The sequence below is a fragment of the Semicossyphus pulcher genome, unplaced genomic scaffold (genome assembly GCF_022749685.1).
Source record: "Semicossyphus pulcher isolate SPU_LCO1_2020_fin unplaced genomic scaffold, fSemPul1.0.p SCAF_17, whole genome shotgun sequence".
In the NCBI taxonomy this organism is placed as follows: Eukaryota; Metazoa; Chordata; class Actinopteri; order Labriformes; family Labridae; genus Semicossyphus; species Semicossyphus pulcher.
Window position 1 is genome coordinate 5,979,376 of NW_027211681.1, and position 25,300 is coordinate 6,004,675.

At 40.3% G+C, this 25,300-nt stretch overlaps 1 protein-coding gene across 1 annotated transcript in view; it reads left to right on the forward strand.

Moving 5' to 3' along the window:
• tusc3 (tumor suppressor candidate 3) overlaps window positions 1-25,300 on the forward strand; it is an 81,002-nt gene that overhangs the window by 40,293 nt on the left and 15,409 nt on the right. The window contains exons 4-7 of the mRNA XM_069665657.1: window positions 758-898; window positions 4,171-4,311; window positions 4,667-4,756; window positions 24,097-24,160. Coding sequence (XP_069521758.1) covers window positions 758-898; window positions 4,171-4,311; window positions 4,667-4,756; window positions 24,097-24,160 — 436 coding nt within the window. The remainder of the gene's footprint in view (window positions 1-757; window positions 899-4,170; window positions 4,312-4,666; window positions 4,757-24,096; window positions 24,161-25,300) is intronic.

Below are 25,300 nucleotides of genomic sequence, written 5' to 3' on the forward strand. Positions count from 1 at the left end.
ATGCGGTTTCTTATCTCCAATAAACTTTCAGGGTTATTTCTTTATCGCTGCTTTTGTACTAAGTCATTCAATATTCTGCACAACAGAGTCAGGGCCCAATACTTTCCAAAACAACATGTAGCCGCAAAGTGCAATAAAAGGTCAGATTTGGGTACGATACTTTTACAACTGGGTGTTTCTAAAACAAACATCTCCTGTATCACATTATAATGTACAAAAAAAAGGAGAACAGAAAAAGATAAACACAAGAAGAAATTGCAATGCACACTTCTTTTTGTGTTTGTGCAAACCCAGGGATCAGACTCAAACAGCTGTGTGTGTGTGTGTGAAAAGCTTTCTAAAGGCATACTGTTACTTACATACGCACACATACTGTGTCAACATGTACGGTGTGACACAACAAGGGTATTCTTTAATTAACTGTCTTAGCCGGCTGCTGAATGTAACAACTGTTTGTGAACATTTCGAGATAACTAGGCTGTTTTTAAATATGAACATCTGAGTACAATTCTTACATGCATGCACCATATTAAGGGACTGGGTATTGTCAAATGAAGCCACTTATTAAGCCATTCACCGTCTGGTGTTTGGAAATAGGGTAAGATAACTAATCGTTTACGTCAAAAGAACAAAAGGAACTTTAGATAATGGCCCTGGCATCAATTTTTCTGCTTGTCTTTAGCTTTTGCTGATGTTTGACAAGTCAGAATGACATTAACTTTACATTAACCACCCATATTTTCCTCTTTCTCTCTAGTTGAACATGAACAGCGCTCCGACCTTCATGCACTTCCCGGCCAAGGGAAAGCCAAAGCGGGCCGATACGTTCGACCTGCAAAGGATCGGTTTTGCTTCGGAGCAGCTGGCCAAGTGGATCGCGGACCGCACAGATGTTCAGGTACTACCTCATTCACATTTACACATTAGCAAGGAACGTCCACAGATGGGAAAGATTGAAAAGTAACAGTTAATCAATAAAATCACAATATAGTTACATATACATACCTGATATTTGGAACCACTGTGGATCTGAAATATAGCAGACATTGTTCTGTTTACTGTTTATACAGATTAGATATTAAATTGCTTAGAGACAGGATTAAAAGTCTATACCGCTGTTTTATTGACAGCTTCCACTCTAGCCTTAAAGGGGGACTCAATGAGTTTTAAAAAATCAGTGTCTGTTGGGAGTTCTCGGGAGAACTGCTGTTTATTTTAAAAAAGCTGCATAAAACCTTTTGTGGCCTTTTAGAGAGAGCTGCACAAAATCTGATAAGTTGCCTCTAGTGATCACTAGATTGCGTCACTTGCGGCAAAATGACATGGGCTGCATAATTGTGTAATCCTGGCCTGAAGCTACCAGCTCAAGCTAAATTTGTTTAGCACTGGTGGTCAGTCCTCAGGCATTGTGGGTAATGTAGGTGCCAGAAATTTGCAATGAAGAACCAATAACTATATATAGATGGATGATGAGTCTACATCTACTGTCATTGTAAAAAAATTTGAGCCAAACCCCCCCCCCCGTGACTGGTGCTGCCATCTTGCGATGGTGACGTCATTTGGAGCCAGAGCTACGCAGTAGAGATCGGCCGTTGTCGCCAATTCCGCTAACAACAACAACATACACTTAATGTTTGTCAACAGAGCTGTCAATCATCCTTTTTACAGCATCAAATAAGTAATTAAAACTAAACTTGTCAGAAAAATGAACACTTGGACGTAAATCAGCATGATAAGAACTAACTATAATGACAGAAACCATGTTTGAGAAAAATGTATTTGGCGTGTATTTTGAATTTATAGTTTGACTCATGTCCTATCTGTTAACATGGAGGAGGCGGGCTTTAGGACCTATACTGTACTTGGTCACGTATAGTGAGCTGTCATGTCGTCCATCTTTTTATACAGTCTATGGGAGAACAGGTTAACTAAAAGAAGAAGAAGATATTAAGGACTGCTGCATCAAATGTAATGCACTTTTTTCAACTGTGATTGTTAGGGAGTTTTTTTGGATCACACAGGTCAAGTCAGAATGCACCCTTAGGGCAAAAGCTATATTAAGCAGGTTGTAGGCCTCTAAGCTTCAGGAAACGGGGTGTTACACATTGAGGTGGGTGTGAGATGCCCCTGCTTCGTGGCGTTTAAGTTGTCGGCACCTGAGAGCTCAAACCTTCAACCATCGCTCTACAATTTCTTCTGCCCTGAACAACCTGTCAGCCGAGTAGTGGCAGAAATAGTCCGAGCATCCCGCAGACATCCTGTTGATGGGTCTGAATTCAAAAGGCCTCCTTTCAGAGAATGCGAGGGGGAGCACTTACACTAAGTGCTGGCTTTCAGACACTTCAATGTGACTTTACTGCATGAATAAAGAGGAACACAGACAAGGAAATATTAAAGGACATATATATGATCGAAAAAGAAGCGAGATGGACACATTAGCTTGTATTGTTGTGCCATGTCAGCCATCAGTTCTTGCCTTTCTTTTCTGTCCTGTTCTGTTCCGTATGATACCCAGCATTACAAAGATGCTGAATGACTCAATGTATTACTAGACACCTTGTTTTTTTCAGGTCAAGGAGGGCGTCACATTATGTACACTGTTTTGTGCACATTATCAGAGCTCATTGTATCTTTCAAATCTTTTCTTCATTTTCATTAAAAGATTAAAAATATATATTTGTATGTATAGTATTTTTAACATGTCTCACAGCGTATTATATTCTTATATACAATTATCATGTTGCATGGTAGACTGTAGCCTCATACAAAAGGTTGCACAGCTTTGACTACATCTTCTCCCTTTCTCTCTGTATTGTGCATCCTTTTCTTTAAACCCAGTAACGCTTCGAAGCAGCAGATGGTACACACTTTTTGAATGGTGGTATAATCAGTGTTGGTGACACATAAGCGTTCTCTGTTTTGGAAAACTTCACCCCTGCATCTGCTAATAGCAAACACAGTATGTCTTCTGTTTGGCTTTATGGACACACAGAAACACAGACTCACAAACTCTCTCTCTCACACACACACATGCAGAAAGAAAGAGAGAACAAGTGAGAAATGTGGAATTAACAATAGAAAGGCTTTCAGGTAATGGCCATGACTATGGTTATAAAATATTACAATTCTGCAGAGCCAGTTTTGTTTTTATCTTCTTTGAATATATTTGTTTTATCCCTGTTAAAACGTTTCACCATCATTCTTATTTGGTTTTTAGAGTCTTCACGCTATGCTACAGCTTACCACTGTTTAAACACATTCCAATGGGTGAACCGTTTAGGGCCCTGAAAATAATTAATTAAAAATGTGCCTCAATATATACCAGTGACTGAAAGATGGACCAAGTGTCTCCATCTGCTCTCATTGTACAAAAATGAAGCCAAAGCAGCCCCTGGTGCTGGCGCTGCCATCTTGCAATGGTGACTTCATTTGGAGCCAGAGACGGCATAGCCGCTAAGCAGCTAACCAAAACACACACTTAACTTAATAAAGTTATTTAACAGCAGAACAGCTTCTTCATGTTGGTCTGAAGCAGACGTTCACAGATATGGAAACTTCAATGACTGTAGTGATTGTTTCAGTTACGTCTCCTCTCGCCATTCATCCTCCACTCTGCTAATCCGGAACAGATCGGCTGCAGGAGCTGTATTGGTCAACAGAGCTGTCAATCATCCTTTTTACAGCATCAAATAACTAATTCAAACTACACTTTTCAGAAAAATGAACACTTGGACGTAAATCAGCACGATGAGAACTAGCTATAATGTATTTGGTGTGTATTTTGATTTTATAGTTTGACCCATGTCCCATCTGTTAACATGGAGGAGGCGGGCTTTACGACCTATACTGCAGCCAGTCAGCAGGGGGCGCTCCAAATGTTTTGGCTTCACTTTTAGAGAGCTGTTATGTCGTCCATGTTTTTATACAGTCTATGATCAAAACACATCATTAAAAAAAAAAATTGCCGCAAACTATGCATTTGAAATGTTTTAATATAAAATGACCACAGCGCAGCACAAGTGTCATTCAGAATAAGAGCATGGCCAAGTACTCCAGTATTCATGAAATGGTTTAGAGCAAATTCAAAGGCTATTTGGTTGTACTGAATGAATTTAATTACCAATTTGTTGAAGATTAATAGCGTTTCTCTCTCTGGCTCTTTCTCTCCAGATCCGTGTCTTCCGGCCTCCAAATTATTCAGGAACTATTGCTTTGGCCCTGTTAGTGTCTCTGGTCGGAGGTCTGCTGTATCTGAGGAGGAACAACTTGGAATTCATTTACAACAAGACCGGATGGGCCATGGCTGCACTGGTATAAAACACACATATACACACACAAACAAGTACACAGGAACACACACACATAATGGGTTTCAGTTGGGAAACTTCAATCTCGTCCACTGTAAGAAGATATTGTTTGTTCTGCCAAAATACTCCACCCTCACAAGCCAGACATTAAAGAAGAAAAACTGCAACTGAACCAATATGAGTTTCAGCAAGTGACAATCTCCTTCCTGTTTGAACCAAACTAAAGAACTAACATAAGATTTGTATGCCTAATTTGAGTCATATGTTGAGATAAATCCCACTGTCTCAGTTACAATCTTGCTAGATTGCTGTTTCACCCAAATGAACCCTGTCTGTCTTTGCCTCTCTCTCCGTGACAGTGTGTAGTTTTTGCGATGACATCCGGTCAGATGTGGAATCACATCAGAGGTCCTCCCTACGCCCACAAAAACCCCCAGAATGGACAAGTGGTAAGAAACACGTTTCCTCCATTTCTCTATGCATCAGTGCCTGTGTTGTAGTACTCGAGTCCAGGACTCGGACTTGGACTCTGAATCACGCTTTGACAGCATTCGGACTCGGGAGATGGAGAGAAGGACTCAGACTTTGTTATTGATAAGAAATGTTTTATTGTTTTTAACAATTGCCTCAGTTTCGAGCGAGAGCATGTGTGTTCACTCACTCACTGTCCTGTTCCTGCCAGGATGCCTAAAGAGGCGCCACGTATTGGGTGTTTTGCTTTTAAAGATTTTACAGTAAAGTACAGTTAGAAAGCTACCTGGATATTTGCAAGTGCACAACAAGAATATTCGCATACTTTGATGATGTGTGATGTTAATAAAACCACAGTTTAATGTACGACTGCGTTACTGTCACACTGTAAATCTGTAGATATGTGTATGCAGCCGGCGCAGCCAATCGTGTTGAGTCCCCCCTTACCTTGCAGGTATTGTAGAGTTTATTGAACTCTCACATGATAGCGTCTCCCCGGCACGGTGCACATTTACGCAAGACGAACAGCGCTGTAACTTCATTGATAATATAAAATCTCTGGACACGCAGACAGGATGAGTCAGAGTCTAATTCTAGTTGAATGAAAGGTGTTTTCTACACATCCAACAGGTCCCACACAGTCAGTCGAGGTTACAGTGAAATAGCGGTCCTCCTTTTAAATCCTGAGCTCCATCAGAGCTGTCCTCAGAATGTTATTTTAGATGCTTAAAGTTTATTCAGTTCTCTCTGGAGTTTCCTCTGTCCTGTCAATTTATAACATTTACAGTTGCTGTTAACAGCACACAATAAAGAAATCACCTGGAAAGCTGCACCGCTCAACATCATTCATAATAATTTGTTGGTCATTTCGCTCCGTGTTTTAACAATATCACACCCTCTCAGACCTGAGTACAGTATAAACATGAGGACTCACAGATGATATGATGAGAGTTAAAGCTCAGCTTAGTAGCTTTTAACAAAATTAAACCTTGAGGACTTGGACTTGAAGACTGGGGACTTGACTCGGACTAGAGGTTTGGTGGCTCGACGACAACACTGATCAGTGCATTACATCTATCACCTCACATATTTTTTATTGCCCTCCTTTTATCCTCCACTCTAATTCCTTCTTTCCTGCCTTTCTTTATTTGTTCCTTGGTTGCTAGCTTCCTTTTCTGTTATTGTTTTTGTCTTGAGAATTGGACAGTGTGTTTCCAGCAAAAAACAATATTTTAAGGGTTGAATCAACAAAGATAGCATCTGTAAGGCCTGGGGAACGTGCACTAGCATGTACCACTACCACCTGCTAACAGGGCAGCGCTGGGGCAGTGTGTGTGTGTGTGTGTTACTGGACAGCTGGGAGCAATCATCAAATTTCTTTTATCTGTCTCATCTTTTTTGCTTAAAAAAAATGTTATTTTTTTGGACACTTCATTTCAAATTTGTGTGCAAACACTCTCACGCACACACACAGCATTTGCAGATATAGTTTTTGCTGGTCATCATTTAACTTTGCTCATTCAAGTGTGAAATTAAAATAAAAATATGACCAAAACTGAGAAAATGAGAGAGGAGGGAGATAAAGAGAGAGAGAAGAAGAAAGTGAAGAACATTTTCCTCCAGACATGTGATTACGTACCAACTGTGTGTTATGGTATAGGCCACGTGTGCAGTGACATAAACACACACACACACAAAACACCCTTCCACAGTGAGTGACTCATGGGGTGTCAGACCATACAAAGCGGTGTTGTTGTTGTAGTAGGAAAAGTCAATTGAGCTCTTGCAGACACTGAAAAGGATTGGTATTCCCTTTAGCCAGCTCTCCTAGAGAGGATACACAAACACACAACAGAGGGGAGAGCAGAAACACACTCCCCTAACGTCAAAAGAGAAAGAAAATAACTTCCAGCCTCCTCTTGCCCCTTCCCATCTTCTATTCCGTACGGTACGGTCCCTCTCTCTTGTTGCGTGTAAAAGGCTCTATATTTGTCGGGCTCTGTTGGCTCTCTGTCATTTTTCAGTCTGTTTGACAACAAATAGGTTTAACCCTTATCTTATGCAGCTTTCAAGTGTAACTCCCAGCCTCCCATCCCCTTTCTTAGACTTTCCCTGTTATTTCCCCGTCTCTCCACCCCGCTCTCTTTACAACCCACTTACATGTGAACCACTTTTATTCCTCTAAGAGAAGCATCTCCTGGCAGAAATAATGCCATGGTCATAGATTAAAGTGATGCCTTCTTTAACCCCAATAAATGTTAAAAAAAAGAGCGGCATTACACCAATGACGAGGCTTCAGACTCCTGATGTCACTAACGCGCAAACTGTAACCGATGTAAAAACTCCTACCTCAGTGTAACCTCTTATCACCTTGGGAAGTTTCGTAGGACTGATGCAACTTTAGAGAAAGACATTTACAAACACATGTACAAATTTCGGATTAGTCATATCATGTTATTTCAATATGTTACATGATCTTGCAGTCTTTCATGAATCCTTTCCTGTCCTCATACTGGGCTCCCTCGTCCATTTGAAACCTCCTCAGTCCTTTATTTTCCCCCTCTCTTCATCAGTTCATCTGTCCTCCTTTTTCTTCTCCTACTGCTTTGTTTCCTCCCTTTTCCCTTACTCTTGCACATCTCTGTCCATCCTCATACCAAGTTATAGTCATCATAAGAAATAAGTGCAGTCAGCTAGTTTGAAACATTGCTACCTTCCTGTCACTTCGCTCTCTCTTCCTTTTCTTGTTCTTGGCTTTGTTTGAGCCGAGCAGAGCGATGAGGGCAGCATTAAAACTTTGACACGGTGAAGTGTTGAAACAGCATTTTTAGATAAAGACAGAAATTAATTCTGTAACTGCAAGGAGCAATAGCCAAAGGCATCCGACTCAAACGCAAAGGTGAGTGGGTCATAAAAGATTTATTACTGAGCGAGCAGAAAACAAATTACACCAGTTAGAAGCAGAAACGATGAAGAGCTGGCAGGAGGCCCATTGTCTGCTCTGTTTAAGTTGGATTAATACTAGTTCGCCTGGAAAGCTATGCTTTTATAGATTGGGATTTTAGCAAACTGCAAAGGCGGTTTTTGAACAAGCCAAAAGCCTCCAAAGTAACAGTAATATGGGTCTGATTTAGTCAGACGGTTTTGCTCTTAACCGGAGGAAAAACACTGCTCAGCTGCATGCAGTGTACACACACATTTAGCTACCTTGGAATAACTCCCTAAAATCCCATCACTGTCCAGAATACAAAAACGACATATTTGCTGAATTATGAGCTGCATGTAAGAACACCACTTTAAACTTGTGAGGGTGCTAACCCGTCTGAATCACATCGTGTCATACTGCAATTAGCCAAGAAAAGTTTCACTGTCAACATTGACATTTGCAGCTCTTTGTATCATCACCCTTTTAAAAGGATATCACATTTACAGTGATAGAGAACTTCCACCAAGCGAACCCTTTAATCAGAGCGACGTGTCGATGGTGGGTAAACACCATTCATATGTGTACACTTTGACTGACAAGATAAAATATTTCACTGTAAATCCGGGAAGGTGAATCATCATGGAAATGGGCAATGTTTTATCAAGTAGCTTGTGGCTGCTAGTCCTAAAGACTTTTTTACCCAATTAAATAAAACTATGACAAATGCATTATTACTAATTTAAAATGTGTTCTTTAAGATCAAGATTATGAGGTATACCTGTACAGTCAGTCCACTTTTATGATGCCTATAATGTTTAGTTGTTCTTGATTTTCAAATAGAGGTGTTAACTGAATTATATATTTTAGCTTTCAGGTAAGACTTTAGTGCTGATGCTGCATTGTATTCAGAGAGTGATTCTAATACTCTTTCCTAGAGGTGGGAATCACAGGGTAACTCACGATACGATACGATAATTATCGCAGAATCACTGTATCGTGATTTTGATATATTAAGCGATCACATAATGATACATCACAATATCTGATTAACTGAAGAATACAAAATGCTCCTAAAAAGGTAAAGTAAACGTTTTTTTTTCAGTTTCACAGAATTTGACACAAACTGAGATGAAACAAGGAACGTGTTTTCAGTCAACTATAGAACTAATGAGGACTTTGGATTTGAAAGTGGCTGGCACATCTTAACTTCTTTCCACTGCTGTCTGACATTATCCCGCTGTCGTCTTCTTCTCCTTCTTTTATCCTGCGGTCTTCTTCCTCAGCCAATTAATTTCCGTTCAGGTTACCCTCCTTCATGTCATAAGCACTACCACAAGGAGTCAGAAAGTAGTGACACGGTAAATAGCAGGGAAATCCGTTTAGAGCGCTATGTATTTGTAAATTAAGATATGAATACTTTGTCTCACCCCTACTCTCTCCCCAACATGAATGTTTTAACTGACGCATTCACACCTAAACTCTGTTTGTTTGGTCTGAATCAAAGAGCAAATTGTTACAATGCTGCATTTTGCCTCGGGTTTCGTGTGTTCATGCGGCAGCTTTTACCAGCGCACCATAAGTTTTGATGCATAAGGAAACTGCTCTCTGATTGGTCAGAATTTCCAAGAGGGTAAACCCCCTGACGTAAACAGAGAGGGAGAACACACTGATCAATCACACTCAGCACGATCGCGGACGTTTTGTTGTCAGAGTTTTTTACTTTTAATCAACATCCTTCCACAGCTCAATCAGTTCCATTCATGTTTTGTTTTTCACTCAACAGTTTGAACACCTCCATGTTTTTTTTGCGTTTCCACAAGCATTTGTGAAATCGTTTCCTCGTCGCTCCCCCACGTCTGTCCTCTACTTATCTTGCTGCCTGGATGCTGCATTTCTATCTCTGTCAGTGTCAGCACCTAAAAGCAACACACAATGCACAGTTTTTTTCTTCTTCCTGTATTAGGTCCTACTTTAAGTCTGTTTATGTTCACACCAGAATCAAACTGGACCGTGGTTCGTTTGGAAACGGACCAAGACCTGTCTTTTCTAGCGGAACATGGTCTGGTTGTTTGGTCCGCACCAGAGTTTGATTCTGGCATTCACACCACCTAAACGAACCACACCAAGGGGATGAATGCTCCATGGTTCGATTCAATTGGTCTAAACAAGGCTGGTGTGAAACCGCCCTTAAACTAGGACCTCATTTATAATTTAATAATCTATTTTTTTTTTTTTTTTTTAATGTCCTAAGATATCACCAAAACTGACCATTATTAACTTCTCAGAAACATTTACAGTTATAGCTGGGCTGTTGTGTCCGTCAAAAATAGATGTACAGACGTACAGAGGACAGAGTCTATGTGAAGCTTTTATGTGCAATTATGTGAACCTCTTTTAGCCTGGCTCTAATGAGCCTTCACTTCCTGTTATTCTCACCACATGCCTAGCACTGTAGGCCTCATAGCCTAACCCTAATCATTGGTCTTCTTCTTTCCATTAACTCGACAGCTGTTACAATGACCAACATGCTTTAACCCTACCACACTTTCTTGAGCTTCCAGGCCCGACTGCTGGTCTGAAGTCATTCAACCCACATAGCAGCAGTGATAGCTACATTACAGTAGATCCTTTGTAAGTGGCCCTCATCTCGTTCTTATTTCCTCCTTCCCTTCAGACTCTATCCATCTTCATCCCCCCCCACTCTGCTCTCTTTAAATCTCCTCTCTTCCTCTCTCAGTCCTTCCACAGTAAATAGTTTGAACTGGGCAGACAATATTGAGGAGATACCTGTCTTATCTGCCCTGTTCTACCTCCCCCCCTTTTCATGTTACTCTCTCTCACCTCCCTCTCTAATCTCCCACTCTCTTCACCCTCCTTCTCTCCCCAGACAGTGTAATTCCTTTAAAATGATGAGCGAGCGGGACCAGGTAGACTACATTGAAAGGATTTGTCAACTGACGAATGGCACAAGCAAGCAGATGAAATTGTAGAGAGCGTCTCACTGTGCAGCCAAGAAAATAGTGCTAGCTCAGTTTTTCACACATAAAGTGGGGCATGGAAACAGTTGTGCTTTAACAGTCTCATACAAACATTAAAATGAGCACACACCATTCCCAAGACGAAATGAGTTTGCTTTGTGGATGCATTATTCTGTTGTTCAAGAATGAAAGACATTTTTATCCAAGAATAAACACATACACATGGATTTCTACCTAAATATCCGTATTTCACTGAGAACATTCACCTCTGCTCAACATATGAAAACACTGACACAGATAATAACATTAAATAGCACTCTTACTTACTTTAGATGGTTCAAAAGAATCTATAGGCTCTATAGAATAGGCTCTATTGGAAAGTGCGGCAGCAGCGAGAGTGAGGATAGTGAGTGTTATCGTTACATCTACTGGTGCATTTATTTGGAATACTGCCCTTTACACTGCCTGGGGGCTTTTTGCCAGTAAATCCAGTTTTTAAAGGGAAACTCAAGTGCACACAAACCAGCACCTAACCCTCTGCAAATTGTGTATTTAAGGAGGTAAAAACAAACACTCTGCAGACTAAGTTCTGACAGGTGTGAATTCTGAGGACAGAAAGGGTAGATATTTATCTGAAGTAGGGATGCACGGTGTTATCGGCATGGTATCGGTATATGACTCGAAAATGACATATCGCCATATTTTCCGCCGATAAAACAACGCTTTAATTCTGCCTAAATGCTCGATGACTCCCTAAAAAAATGAAAGGAAATTTTACAAACAAAGAAGTATAGCGTTTTGTACATAACTTAAGTTTAAGTAGTTTTCTTATATTGCCTGATGAATGTGTACATTTTTAAAAAAGCACTGTATTATGTTAATTCTGCATCTGCCAGTGGGCCACTACAATATGAGTAGGCATGATATCAATTCTACTACAGGGGAGACTTGATGTTCTCAGCAATTAGATGGGGGAAAAAGGCGCCTAATATATCGGTATCGAAATCTGCAACATAATCTTATGATAATTAATGTTAATTAATTAATGGTGAATAAAATGCCTAAGAAATGGGTATTTTCTTTTTTAAATGTTTTTCTCCACTCTGTCTTTTCAGTGCTTTTGCAGTGACCAACTGCTTTTTTTATTTGCCCACTTTTGGCTGATGACATTTACACATTTCCAGCTGATTTCGCATGATTGCTTGATGGCTTTTGGCAGCTGCTGGCAGCAGCCCTCTCAATATTACTGCTAACCTTTCATATTTTAAAGAAACACCGCTGTCACTTTTATTGGCTCTCTGCAAATAGTTGACTTTTGGTTTGCTGTGTGTTAGTGAGTGTGAGTGCCGCTTCTTATTATGCTTAACCTGCCAACCTCTTTGTGTGCGAGTGTGTGCGCTTTTGATTGACAGGGGAAATACTTGAGTGGGAGAATGCTTGTGTGGTATCTGCGTGTTTTGAGCCAATATGGAAATAATTGAACAGTTTTGTGAAGCAGTGCAGTAAATGGTCTTTTTTCAGACCAGTAGACACTGACAATGCCTCTCTGTCTCCTCCTCACACCCACAGACACTCAGAGCGAAACAGAGAGTGATTGGAACCAGTGTTTTAAGCAGGAATGTGTCATTACAAACCATATGTTGATCACACATCCAGTATATTCTGGAAAAAATAATTCAGAAAAACATTCACAGACTGTATTCAAAACATATATTCAATACATTCTGCACTATCTAGTTGGCTTTCTTCTGGTCAGCAGCACATATTTGCAGCTCAAAGTTGACCTTGATATAAAAAATACTCGCTTTGATTTGACAGCACTCGTTATAACACCTTTCAACATCAAGGTAATGCAAAGGGCTTTACATAAGGCATGAAAAAGGCACAAAGACAGGATGTGAAAGAAACACATGGCAATATGAAACACACAAAAATAGAATTTGAGAAAGGACTTTTAAATAAGTGATAAAAAAAAAGGATAGAGTAAACTAGCTTTGAACAGGAGTATGAAAACCATCATGCAGCTATAGTGTAAGATATGGATACATTTCACAGATTAGACGGACCTGAGATTGTTTAATATACTCTCAAGGTGATAGAAGGATGATTTTGTAATTTCTTCCATTTAGCGATTAAAATAAGGTCTGAGTACATATCCCTCTTCACACATGACCTCCTGACAATGTCCGTACAATTTCAGGACATTCTGTTCTTTGAACTTGATAATTCACACGTCGCAAACAGCGAGAGACTGTCAGCATCAGGTGCATTCTTACAACCTGAAATATGTGGTCTGCTGAATGACCTGGGGTCTTCACACATCAGCTCAACCTACTTTACACAGACTTTTTACCAGGGGGGCTGTCGGGGAAAAAAGTCAGCTTAAATGTCAGGAAATTGCAGTGCATGTGTAAAAGGGGCTCATGGCTACACCAGGATTTCTGGCTTGACTCTTGTTCCTAGCAGTGGAGATTGAAGCTGAGTGTTAACAACAGGTTTTGTTTGATCTTACTTTATCTGGAGGAAAGTGTGGCACACTCATGTAAGCCCTTTTCCCACTGGTCAAAAAACCCACTAACACTCGCTAAAATCCGTCTTTTTTGCTTAATGGGAAAGGTTACAATCGGCATTCAGACCCGGGTCAAAATTACTCTGCAGTAGACCCGGCAAAACCTGTGTCGACACGCTAATCTCTGCCCCTTTCCGGCGCGATGCTATGCTCCGTCAGTAACTTCTGCGACTCCTTGTCATCTCAGCTACAAATTCCCCCCCGTCTCCGTCCGAGCAGCGCTCGAACATCATTCCAAATTTGTCGCCACATACAGAATGAGTAATGGATACAATAAAGACCAAATCTTGTAACAGCTTCACTGTTTACTAACCCTGTTTCGGGTGCATTTGTGACGTCAGACAGTGACACAGCAGAAGAGAGACCGACAGGAGTATACTTCACTGGCAATGGGAAAAGAGACAATCGGCAGGTCTTCCCGGGGCTAATTTCGGTGGGAAAGGGGTATTATTTATTCAATGCACCTACTCACTGCTTAAATGGGACCATGACGAAAGCATTTTAGAAATCACTGTGTAATCTGCATATTAATGATATTACTTTGTCATTGTGTGAGACTTCAATATGGTGTGACGCGGTCTTTTCACTGTAAGACAGAGTTACTCCACGCCAGTTCAACTTGAGCTGTCAGCCACTGAGAAAGCTCATTGGAGCAGTTTGGGTGTTTCTAGCTCAAGGGCACCCTTAGTTCTCATAACAGGAGAATGTTAAGGTGTTTTATTTATATATTGTTTCCCTTTTCCCCACGCCCATAGTTACATGGACAATCTTTGAATGGAGACAGCATTTCCTTTATGTCACAAGCCTGCGTCAATGTGTGCACTCTTTCATCTTCTACACCTCATTACCACCACATAAAAATCCCACATATTTCCCAGAAAAACAAAACACAAATAAAACTTTTGAGCAGATGAGAAGTCACCTCACTTTACTGATTGACGTGTTTTGGAAAAAAGAAAACGGGTTCTAAATGGCTGTCATTGACTCTTGGGTAATTAAACTGAACTTTCCACGGAGTGTGAAAACACTGAATAGCATAAACAGAGAGTAGATAATGAGATTTTAAAGCATCACCTGAATCCCTAAAATAGACTTCCATATTTGTGTAAGTGAAGGGATCAGTGAACCTGCCCGTAGTCCCTCTGCTGTTGTGGATAAATAATCATTGTGTTGCTGCACATTCCTCTTTTAACTAAACATTTAAATGCTAAATAGCTATCAATCATGTATAATTTATTGCCTTATTGTCCACTCTGTAATTATTTTCTACTTAATTCTTCCAACATTTCCAGTTGAATCATTACTGAGTTTTAATAGTTGTATTTGTCGTCTGATTTATTCCACCTGTATCACTCAGCAAACAATCCCCCTCTCCCTTGGCTTTCTCTTCCACTCTCTTGATATCACTTTATCTTGTAGGTATTTAGCTGACACTCAAATCAGATGACCTTGCGAGGTTCACTTCCTACATCACCTCTCATTATACCCACTCACAACATCGCACACAGTCAAACTTATCCATGTATTGTATTGTGTATTTCAACAAAGCATCTATTTCCCTCCATCTTTTCTCCTCGCCGTTCTTTCTGCTTTGTTGGATTTTCATTTATCCCTCTTCGTGTCTGAGTGCCTCCTGACCTTTACCAAAGCAAACTCACACAAACACACCTTTGCGCACACTATACATGATACACGGTGGAAAAGGATGAATATGGCTATCTGTAAAGGTTATCTGGCTCACAGCTGTTAACAGCTAACACTGCTATGGTTGGGTTTAAGCTAGTTAAGTCAAAAGAAATCATTGCTCATGTACATTGTGTTGTCAGTGTCTGCATAATTAATGGCACCCATTCCATTTTCAGCGGTACTTACTTTCCTCTTATGTGTATTCCTTTTGATATGTAGCACAAAAGGTGCAAAATATTAAGCAAATCATTGACGGCTCCCTCCTCCCAACCTCATTTTAATATCATAATAAACAAGTTGGATGCCTCTGGCCCTCATCTATGTCTGAAAATACATATAGTACGCCTGCATGGGTGAAGACACCTCATTTGCTTCATAGTCTGACAAATGAGCAGCTTTATACAGTTCTTATATAAACAAGGCTTTTTAATGTCAATGTATTCAAATGAGCGCATGAACAAAGACGCTCAGTGCTGCTCACAGCTGCATTTCTTTAGAAGGGAGAATGTAAACACGTATATCCTCCAGTTCCTGCTCCTTTGAGTATGCTAATGAAAAAATACTATGGTAAATTATCCCCGGGGGAGGTGTTCGGTAAAAGGTCTAGACATATTTTAGCTCTAACGTTGATATTTAGTTTTTTAATTGAGCTAACCTTTTACCATCTATTTACTTCAGACCCGCCGGAGGAGTAATCTTATCGTCGAGTTCCATAGATTTTTCTTTGTGTCAGAGTTATTTAGTGCATTTAAATGAGCATCATACCCAAAGTCTTAAGTACAATGGTGGGTAGAATCCTAATTAACTCCACAGTTGCCTCAGACAACCTCCAACTGGAACATCACTGCTTTTACGCCGACGGAAACTAATGTGTTTTTCTTTGGCCTACAGAATGTTTGTACAATGAGTTATGCTGAAAAACAATCATAGCATAAAAATTAATCCTTTACAGAGTGTGTAATTCATCAACACGATGTCGGGGTAACTGACTCAGACAATTACATTTCCAATTATAGGAGCGGGTTTCTTTTACATATACATCATTCAGTGCTATTTAGAGACAAACGCACTTGATGTTTGGACCTTATGCACACACTAAAATCTAATCCATCAGATTAATTGGAGCAGTAGCAGATTAAAGTTGTACCGGACAGCTCCGCAGCGTGAACCTGCCTTGATTTATTGAGGTGAGCCATGATGAGGCTCCGTAACAGGGGGAAAAAGTGTTTGTCAGCATTCAGTGTGGTCTAAAAGAATGACGTATAACAGCTCTCTGTTTTGCTACTCAACAAAATATGAAGACGGCTTTGTTTCTGCTAAATTAGGAACTTTATGTCTGCTGGTATTTTGTATTTTTCCTTCTCATGTTATATTGTGTTTCTTTAATTGAGCAGGGACAATGCACAAAGAACATTATATATAAAACAAGGAGAGATGTACCGGGTTTTAGCAAATTGCTATTTTCCATCTGTAGTCAAATAATAAAATCATAAGAAGACATACAAGTTAAAAGAGTACAAAATACATCCTCAGCCCCACCCCAGACACACACAAGGTAACACACAAAACTAGACCATTAAGAGAGCACGCTAACCCTTACCCATACAGAAATAGACATTAAAAGAGCCCCCCACCCCGTCTCCCTAACGCACAACATTGCACATAAGACTAAACATGAACCTCCTGAGACCCGAGCTTTTGTTTGGTATGCATTTTTAATTTCTCCTGCCTTTTGGGGATTAATAGGACCTAATAAGTATAAAACCTAAGAATTGTCTTTGTGTTACATTGAAAAAGTCCCAATGTCCTCATGTGAGTACCTTGTCATAACGGTGTTATAGCTTGTTGCTATTGATAAAATTAGTCAAATTTGTCTGCCATATCAAGCTACAACTGTTAATACGCATTAAATAAACTAGTTTCAATCATAAAATCTGAAGAGGTTTTGCACCTGGTTGAGTTTTCTGAAGAGACCAACTGTAACACATTTTGGTCAGGATCACGGCCATCTTGACTGTACACCGATCAGTGTAATTTGCTTTTGTGACCACAGGGTGGTGGAAAAAGTGTCCATGAATGAGACCAACGGGTCTAAGTTTCGCAGAATTAAATATCACGGTGCTGTGAAGCCAAAATCTAATGCCCCCATATGAGTAGGCAGGGTCTCAGGAGGTTAAGAACTACACAATGCATCCCCATCACAATTTATCCAGGCATGTTGACTGACTTAGTATCCACTGTTCTGAAGTTTGAAAGTTTGTACATGTTATGAGTTCTGTTGGGGGAACTTGCTGTGACCTGCCCACTGGCTGTCGTTTCTGGGCGTCCTCTCTGAAAAAGTTTAACAAGAACTCTTTGAAAAACTTCACCATACATATCAATAAAAAACTTACCACTTACTGATAATGCAGACAATTATTTTTTAAGATGTGCTTTTAAGACTCGCTATCCATTTTGTGTTTTAAGTAAATGTTGTGAAGTTCTAACATTTTTAAGTCGGCTGTAATGGCTTTAGAGGGCTTTAATCTGACCCTTTCAGACATCCTGGCACTGTTGGATGCAAGACACATACCAATGAAGTGCTTTAATGCAAACATTTAAAGTTTTAGCCAAACACACCAGGTCTCTTTTTACTTCCACAGGTAAATCTGAAGTGCTCTTTAAAAAATATATTGTGGTAATTTGGTGTTGCCAGCGTTTAAAGCTGTCTTCCTGTGTATGTTACACAGGTGTTTTCACAGATCGATTTGCATCAGCGCATTGTCATTTAAACGCTTGTAAAACTGTCCATATTCAGCACCCGAACAAATTTCAAAGACCGCTTTGGCGTTCTCACAAGTGTTTCCATTAGTTTGTGTTGGATACCTGTGTTTCCCTAAATAAGAGAGAAGCAACAAGTTATGGAGTGTGACCGCTAAGTTAGCTTCTCCATTCATCTCCAGGTTGGCTCAGCAAGCTGTGGCTGCTTTTACTTCCAGACCACCTTGATGTCTCGCATCTTTCTAATGAACACACACACACACACACACACACACACACACATTTCCTTTCACACAGACAAATTCTCACTCTCATTTACAAACACGGATTTACTTAGTGGCTTTCAGCATACACATGCATGGACTGAAACGCACACGCTCTCAGCTCTGCACACTAATGAATGGAACTCCTGCATTCTAATCCATCAGATTAATTGGAAGTGCCGGGCTATGGATTGAGGAATTTTTCATCCTCCAAGCACGGCTCCTGCCCAAAGCCCCTGTCTGCAGTTACTTTAAATGTTGAGGGGAGCACACGCAGAGAGCTGTGCTTTTAAAAATAGTAATAGTAATGCTCTAGGAACGAAAGGACAAATATACCTTGGGATACGGTTTCATTCGTCTTTGGTTATTCAGGTTATTTTTTTGATCTGCTCGTACTATACTTGATTTAGAATGCATTTCTGTAAATGAAGAATGCAAACAATCAACTAAAAAGCACCTCAAGCTTGCTCTTTCAATTGTGATTTGCATATGGGCTTGTTAGTTTACCTCTCTTTCATTGACACGTGTGTGTGTGTGTGTGTGTGTGTGTGTGTGTGTGTGTGTGTGTGTGTGTGTGTGTGTGTGTGTGTGTGTGTGTGTGTGTGTGTGTGTGTGTGTGTGTGTGTGTGTGTGTGTGTGTGTGTGTGTGTGTGTGTGTGTGTGTGTGTGTGTGTGTGTGTGTGTGTGTGTGTGTTGAGCCCTGAGCCCTGTGCTTCCTGTAATTAAACATAAAAAAAAGATTCCCTTATTTTGTGAATATAAAAAGAAATCTGGTTGTTTGGACTTCCAAACATCTCATCTTAAAGTAACATTCTTGAAGATTTTAATTATATCTATCTTCTTTCTGCGGACTGAGTTGATTAGTTAGTCCTCCGAAATGTGGGATTAGAGCCGCATCCCTAGCAACGGTCTGTTCTTCATAACAACGGTCTGTTATCAAGAAATAGCAGACCTCTGAATGCTGAATGAGGTAACACAATGGTGTATGAGCCTATGGCCCACTGATGAAAGCCTTTGCATTTGCAGAATTACGGACTGGGTGTTGGTGGTGACTTTCGCCAGAATAATCACAAGCGGCGCCCAGTTAGTGACGCATTTTCGGTCACCAAGCAGTGGTTGGTCTGCCAGAGAGGATAGGCGGAGCTATCGCAACAAACGCACTTGTGTGTAAAGCGGCTGCTTTTCCGGTCGAAGTGTTGCGAGTAAACCGTGATCTACTATGGCTGAACAAACAATGAAAAGATCGATGAGTACAGATACAACTTCAAAAATAAGTGAAAATCCAAAGAAAAATGAAAAAAGTGTGCTCCCGCAATTACCGATTTGTCGACACAAGTGTTGCCAAAGAGAAAAAAAATGCAATGTTCAAGTTCAGCACTTTAAGCCTACTTCAAGTAGCCTTGTTTTGAAATATAAATTCTTCATTATATATCAGATGCACCATGTAAGTCTTGTCAAATACACAACCTTTATGAATCTTATAATATTGAGATTATAAGAGAGTGTTGATTCAACTCCAAGGTTGTCGTGTCACACTATCAAGTATCACTGTATAACATCCTTATGAATCGACTTGTATTGCGTTAGCTGGTGAGATGTCCACTCCATAAAGTTTCATAAAGGTAGGATATATTCGATTGCACTGGATGAAACTGGTTACTCAGGGAGTGTTTCGGCCTAGATAAGGGCTGGAAAGTCTAATTTTAAATTTTTCCTCCTGACCCCGAGTAAAAAGGATCACCTGCAAAACATTTTCACAATTTGGAACAGACAGGGCAATCTAAGGGCCCTATTAAAATGATCTAAAGTGCGTGGCGCAATTGCATTTAGTGCTTGTCCATCCCCCTTTTGCTAGTAAGTGAAGCATAATGTGCGCACTAAGAAGGGGAAATTGGTTATTTTCTTTATATTAATCACAGTTGTGTTTTGAGCAGGAATCAAACAGAGAGAGTCATCTCCACTTCATTTTTAAAAGCCAGGTACCATTACTTTTAGACAGAGCTGGGTCAGGCTGGCTCATTTAACTTCTTTCCTTCCACTGTGCCAATGTACATACACGCCACTGTGTGAAATATTGTGATGAGTAAATTGAAGTATATGCTGTAGTGATCCCATAGCAGCGGAAATGATAAGTGCGTCTCTGTTGCTGTCAACGTGTCTGGAGACACGCTGACAGCATTAGTTGGGATCACATCATCAGTGGGGAATAGACTTTCTGTGAAAGGTAGTGCGTAAATCTTTGTAGTTTCACTCTATATTATTTACTGCATACATAAAAAGGGCTTTTTTACAGCTGACTTTTTTACATCCAACAGGAGGAAAAGCATAGGTGTTTGTGGTAGCATTAATGATGGCTGTATTCCATTTAGCTGCCTCAATTTCATGGTCCTGGTTGTGTGCATGCTGACTGGCTGTCATGGCTTTCTCAGACACCTGAATAGAACAGAACCATTGTTAAAGCTATTATTAACACCGGTGCTTTTCCTCCTGTTGGATGTAAAAATGTCCGCCGTGAAATAAGCCCATGGACACTGGACAGTATATTTTTAAGCTTTTGAGAATGATTGTCACTTGCACTGGTAGCTATGTTTTAGGCCTATGTGAGCGGCTTCAGTCTAAAGTTTTTGGGCTGTGTAGGGCTCCAGCAGGAATCAACCAAAGCTTCCTGAGGTGAACGAGGTGAAGCTATGCGAGCATGTCGTCGTAAAACTAGCATCAACAAAAATGCCGCACAGTGCTAAAAGCTGTTTAATAATGTCAGGAATAAATCTATTTGATGAGCAAATGCTCTGTTCTTTATCTGAAAAGTTGGAGTCCCTGTGCGCAACATGCTCATTGAAAGTGCGTTGTAAATATGACGGCCCCAATCTTAACGAATGGCCCTTTGAATAGCAGGAAAATACTATTCTGTTGACTTCAGACCAGGTGTTTTTGGTCAATAGCAATGCACCTGACAACACCTAAGACCTGCCTATGGGCCTACAGATGGGCTTTAGTGCATTTGCTACTAACACACGGTGGGCACTGGGGTTAAAAATGACAACTGCGTCAGTCAGAAACTACCACTGACAGTTGCATTGCACTGTGTATTGCTCTGTGCTTGACTTTGCACCGTCAGAAAGGCAACTTCACCTAATTCCACACGGTAATATAATGATTTACTTGCTTTTAATGCTCGTTACTCTTGCTAAAACACTCGCTGTACCTTTGATTCACCTAGAATCTTTTTAAATTAAGGAGTGCTAAAGTAATCACTCTCCAATAATCAAATATAGTGCTGCACAACTAAAACAAACTTTTTTTCAATGTGGTTATAAAGGGGCCTTGGTTTGTCAATAAGGAAAGCATCTTAATACCAATTAAAGTCCCAGCTAATGCCGCACAACAGGGTTTTGTTGCAGACTAAAGGATCTGTTTCAGCCTAGTGCCTTTGTCGTCTTTATGTCTGCACTCAAGTGCAAAAAATCTTCATTTCTCTCCACTGAAGCAAGAAAAAGCTGTCCACCCTTTACTCCTCCTCCTTTGTCATATTCTATTCATCTTTCCATCCTTATTTCTGTCTGATAGGGAAATAAATGAACACTGGGGCAGTCAAGTGGAAAAACAGACCTTAGATGTGCTGTAAACCTAGACACTAATAATCTGCAGGGATTCAACAATGTGAAACTGACTGAAAGACTTCCTTCCCCTCGCTCCTTCTATTTGTCTCGTTTCCACAAGACTTACACTTTGTCTTCCTTTGTCTGCCTGTCTGAACCCCTCCCATCACACGCCGACAGATGCCAGTCGAACCAGGCCTCTGACATCTTATCACAGAAGCTTGCTTTTGCAAAGTTTGAATCTTCAGCGCTGAACTTTATATAGTGGTTCTTTCGATGGGTACTGACTGTAACAGACAGTGATGTATACTGAGACAAGTCACACTAGTTAGACACAGTTACAGACCAATAAATTCAAGAAGCACTGGTGGATGTCTGTGAAAGACTTTGAGAGTTTGAACTTAATCATGTCTTTGCAAAGAGGTAAAAACTGACTAAAATTGTTTCACATTTCAAAGCCTTCTTCACTTTGGCATTCAGCATTCAGAGGTCTGCTATTTCTTGATAACAGACCGTTGTTATGAAGAACAGACCGTTGCTAGGGATGCGGCTCTAATCCCACATTTCGGAGGACTAACTGTAATCAAATCAGTCCGCAGAAAGAAGTCCGGTAAATCTGACATCAGCTTGTTTACAGAGGGAAAAACAGAAAAGAGATTAAAACAGCAGAGAGAAAGCAATAAACGTTAAACGATACAAAAACTGTACACTACGACAGAGAGATATACAAAACTGAAGACGGCACATGAGGTAAACATTAAACAGAACACAGTACGGGATACGGCGAATGGGAGAAACTGTCAACAGACTCTGTGATGAGACAGAAAACTGTATCAGGTGCTGCGCTGATTCCTGCGGTCCTGTTCACCATGTCTTTATTCACCATTAGTGGAAATGTTTCCATTTAATGTGAGTAATGTTAGCTTGGTTAGCTCATTTTAAGAAGGCTACAGAGTTGACCGTTGCTATGGACGCAACTCTCACTGTGAGTGTAATTATTTTAAAGGGGACATATTTTAGCTTTGCAGGCATTTTCCATGATTCTAATGTGTTTTTAAATCACGATGGTAATGTATTTTTCGTTTGAAAAATTGTATACATATTTTAAGTTACTTATTTTTCGGAGCCTCTCATTCCTCCAAACCGTTTTGACATTCAAAGGTTAGACCTTAGTCACGATTGGCTGGCAGTATTTGGAGTGACTGCATACGGTGCATGACGATCGGTCGAATTCAGCCAAAGCAAGGTTCTACGTAGAAACCTGCAGCTGTTCTGAACAGCCCATTTCAGAGGCGACCTTTTTACATTTTTATTCTGGAAAAACATGGAATTGTGTAGTTTTCACTTTTTCACCGTGAACAATAAACACCCAAAAATGTAAAACCCATGCAACATATGAGAATATCCATTCAAGATATGGCCCCCTTTAAACAAAAAAAATATATATAATCATTTTTATGTCTATGAAGGTTCTCAGTCATCCGGGTCATGGTAATTCTAAGCTTAATCCAAAAGGTAACCGGACTTGGTTGAAGTTCTTGAAGACGTTTCACCTCTCATCCGAAAGGCTTCTTCAGTTCTAAACTGACTGGTGGGCGGAGCTAGAAATATAAGCCCAACCAAAAACGTGTGAGTGCAGTGCTACTGATCCCAGGTGAATGAATCGTCTGCCCTATTCAATTTTCAGTTTAAAGATTATTGTTCGACCGACTTTGTGTACTAGTTCTGTCATCTAAAATATTCAGAAGGGTTAGGGTTAAACAGTTGAAACCAGCTTTAACAGTGGGAGTCTCCATTTACAGGTTGGGCTGCGAGTGTGAATAATACAGATTTGTGTGTCTGTACGTGTGAGTGTTCCTGTTGGGTTAGATTGACCTCTCTGCCCACTCAGTGAAAAGGTGGCACCTCTGTCCGCCAACACACTACATGGCAGATATCTTTATGACTCACCAGCACACACGCAGACACACACATGCACTAACACTTAATCTGACCTGCACACACGCAAATTACACATCCTGCTCATACATTTAACAAAACCATGTGTGGTTGCATCAAAAGACGCAAAGGCACCTTGCTGCTGCCAAGCTGTTGTTGGGAAAAGTTTGAGACCTTCTGTTCTAGATTTCCATGACAAAGAAAAAGCTGAGATTAAGCCAGGAGAAAGGCGCCATTTTGGCTCTAACCAGGTCGTGTATGGGGATATCAGAGACCGTTATTGTTCGGGAGAAGATAAAGGGATGTTGGGCATCATTATAGGTCCATATTTGGGATGGTAGCAGACTGTTACTCCTTCTTAGTCCTCCTTACATGTGACTTCTTTTTGAAACATTCTTTGAACTCCTTTCTTTCTTGACTGTTTCCAACTTTTCTGTTTTAAATGAACCACTCTACAATCCTTTTTTTTTTTACATCATGTATCCCTCCAGGTCTGTCTTGTATTTTCTCTGAGGGTGTTACCTTGTGTATCCTCTTGTCGTAAGAAATTAACAACATTAACTTAAACGTTTGTCTCCCTCTCTTTTTCTCCCCCACAGAGTTACATCCACGGCAGCAGTCAGGCTCAGTTTGTGGCCGAGTCTCACATCATCCTTCTTCTCAGTATCCTTTTCAGCAACATGTTTGTGGTCGTATGTTTCATCTGTTGACTTGCATTGAAACATGGTTCTGCAAATTGCACATCACGCAGAGCATTCAGCTCTGTGTGAAATGTCCAACAGCTCATGCTGGCAACAAATCCCTTTAATTCTCCATTTGCTTACACACGGCACATAGAAAGGCACATTGTATATGTCTGGAATAGCATCCAATTTTCTTGTCTGCTACATTTATTTTCCCAACACAAAAACTCTATCATCTGTGTGCAGTCTCCACAGGGAGGCTGCCCGCTGGACTGAACAAACACACAATACAAAGACAAGAGATTGTCCTCTTTTAACTTCACCTCCTTGCCTGATTTGTTCCAAATTCAACCCCTGATGATAGGCTGCTTCTCCGCGTGTGTGTTTGTGGACTTTTTTTTTTTTTTTAGCTGAATAGATGTTTCTGTTGTGTTTGTCTTCTCCCCCGTCTGCTTGTGTGTCCCCGTGTACTTGCACTGCTGTTTTTATGTGTGTGTGTAACAGTACCGTTCATTCCTTGCTGTTGTGCGTGAGCCCATGGGAAATAGCAGGTCCAAGGTCGCACCCGCTGCAGAGCAATATTTGTTTGTCTGCGCTCTCGCAGTTTATTTTTTTATTTTCTGCACAGCTGATTACATCTAAATGAAACACACATTCAGACCCGCTGAAAGGCTAACACACCTACTCTTGTTGTCTGAGCAGGTGTTGTAAACACTTTTTATGACTCTCATAGATGCAGTTTCCCCATGGTTGTAACCTTATTTAATTCAAGAACAAACACCTGCATACCACTTGCAGTTGCATAGCTATACCATGTAAGATAAAAAAGAGACAGAGATACATTATTCTCACACATACACTGACATACAGACGGATACATGCAGCCATATGCTTTGTTTTTTATGAAGGATAGTTTTTAAGTATCTTAAAAAAAATATATATATCTTTTGTTTGTGAGGATTAATCTCTTGATTTGTATGCTGTCAAAATGTCCGACAGACAGACAGACAGACAGACGGGTAACATGCAAACAAACAGAAATGATTAATTTAGATGGCACTAACATTGTGACCTGACGACCTAATCCAAGGACTTAAACTGTCTTAAATGTGCTTATTTA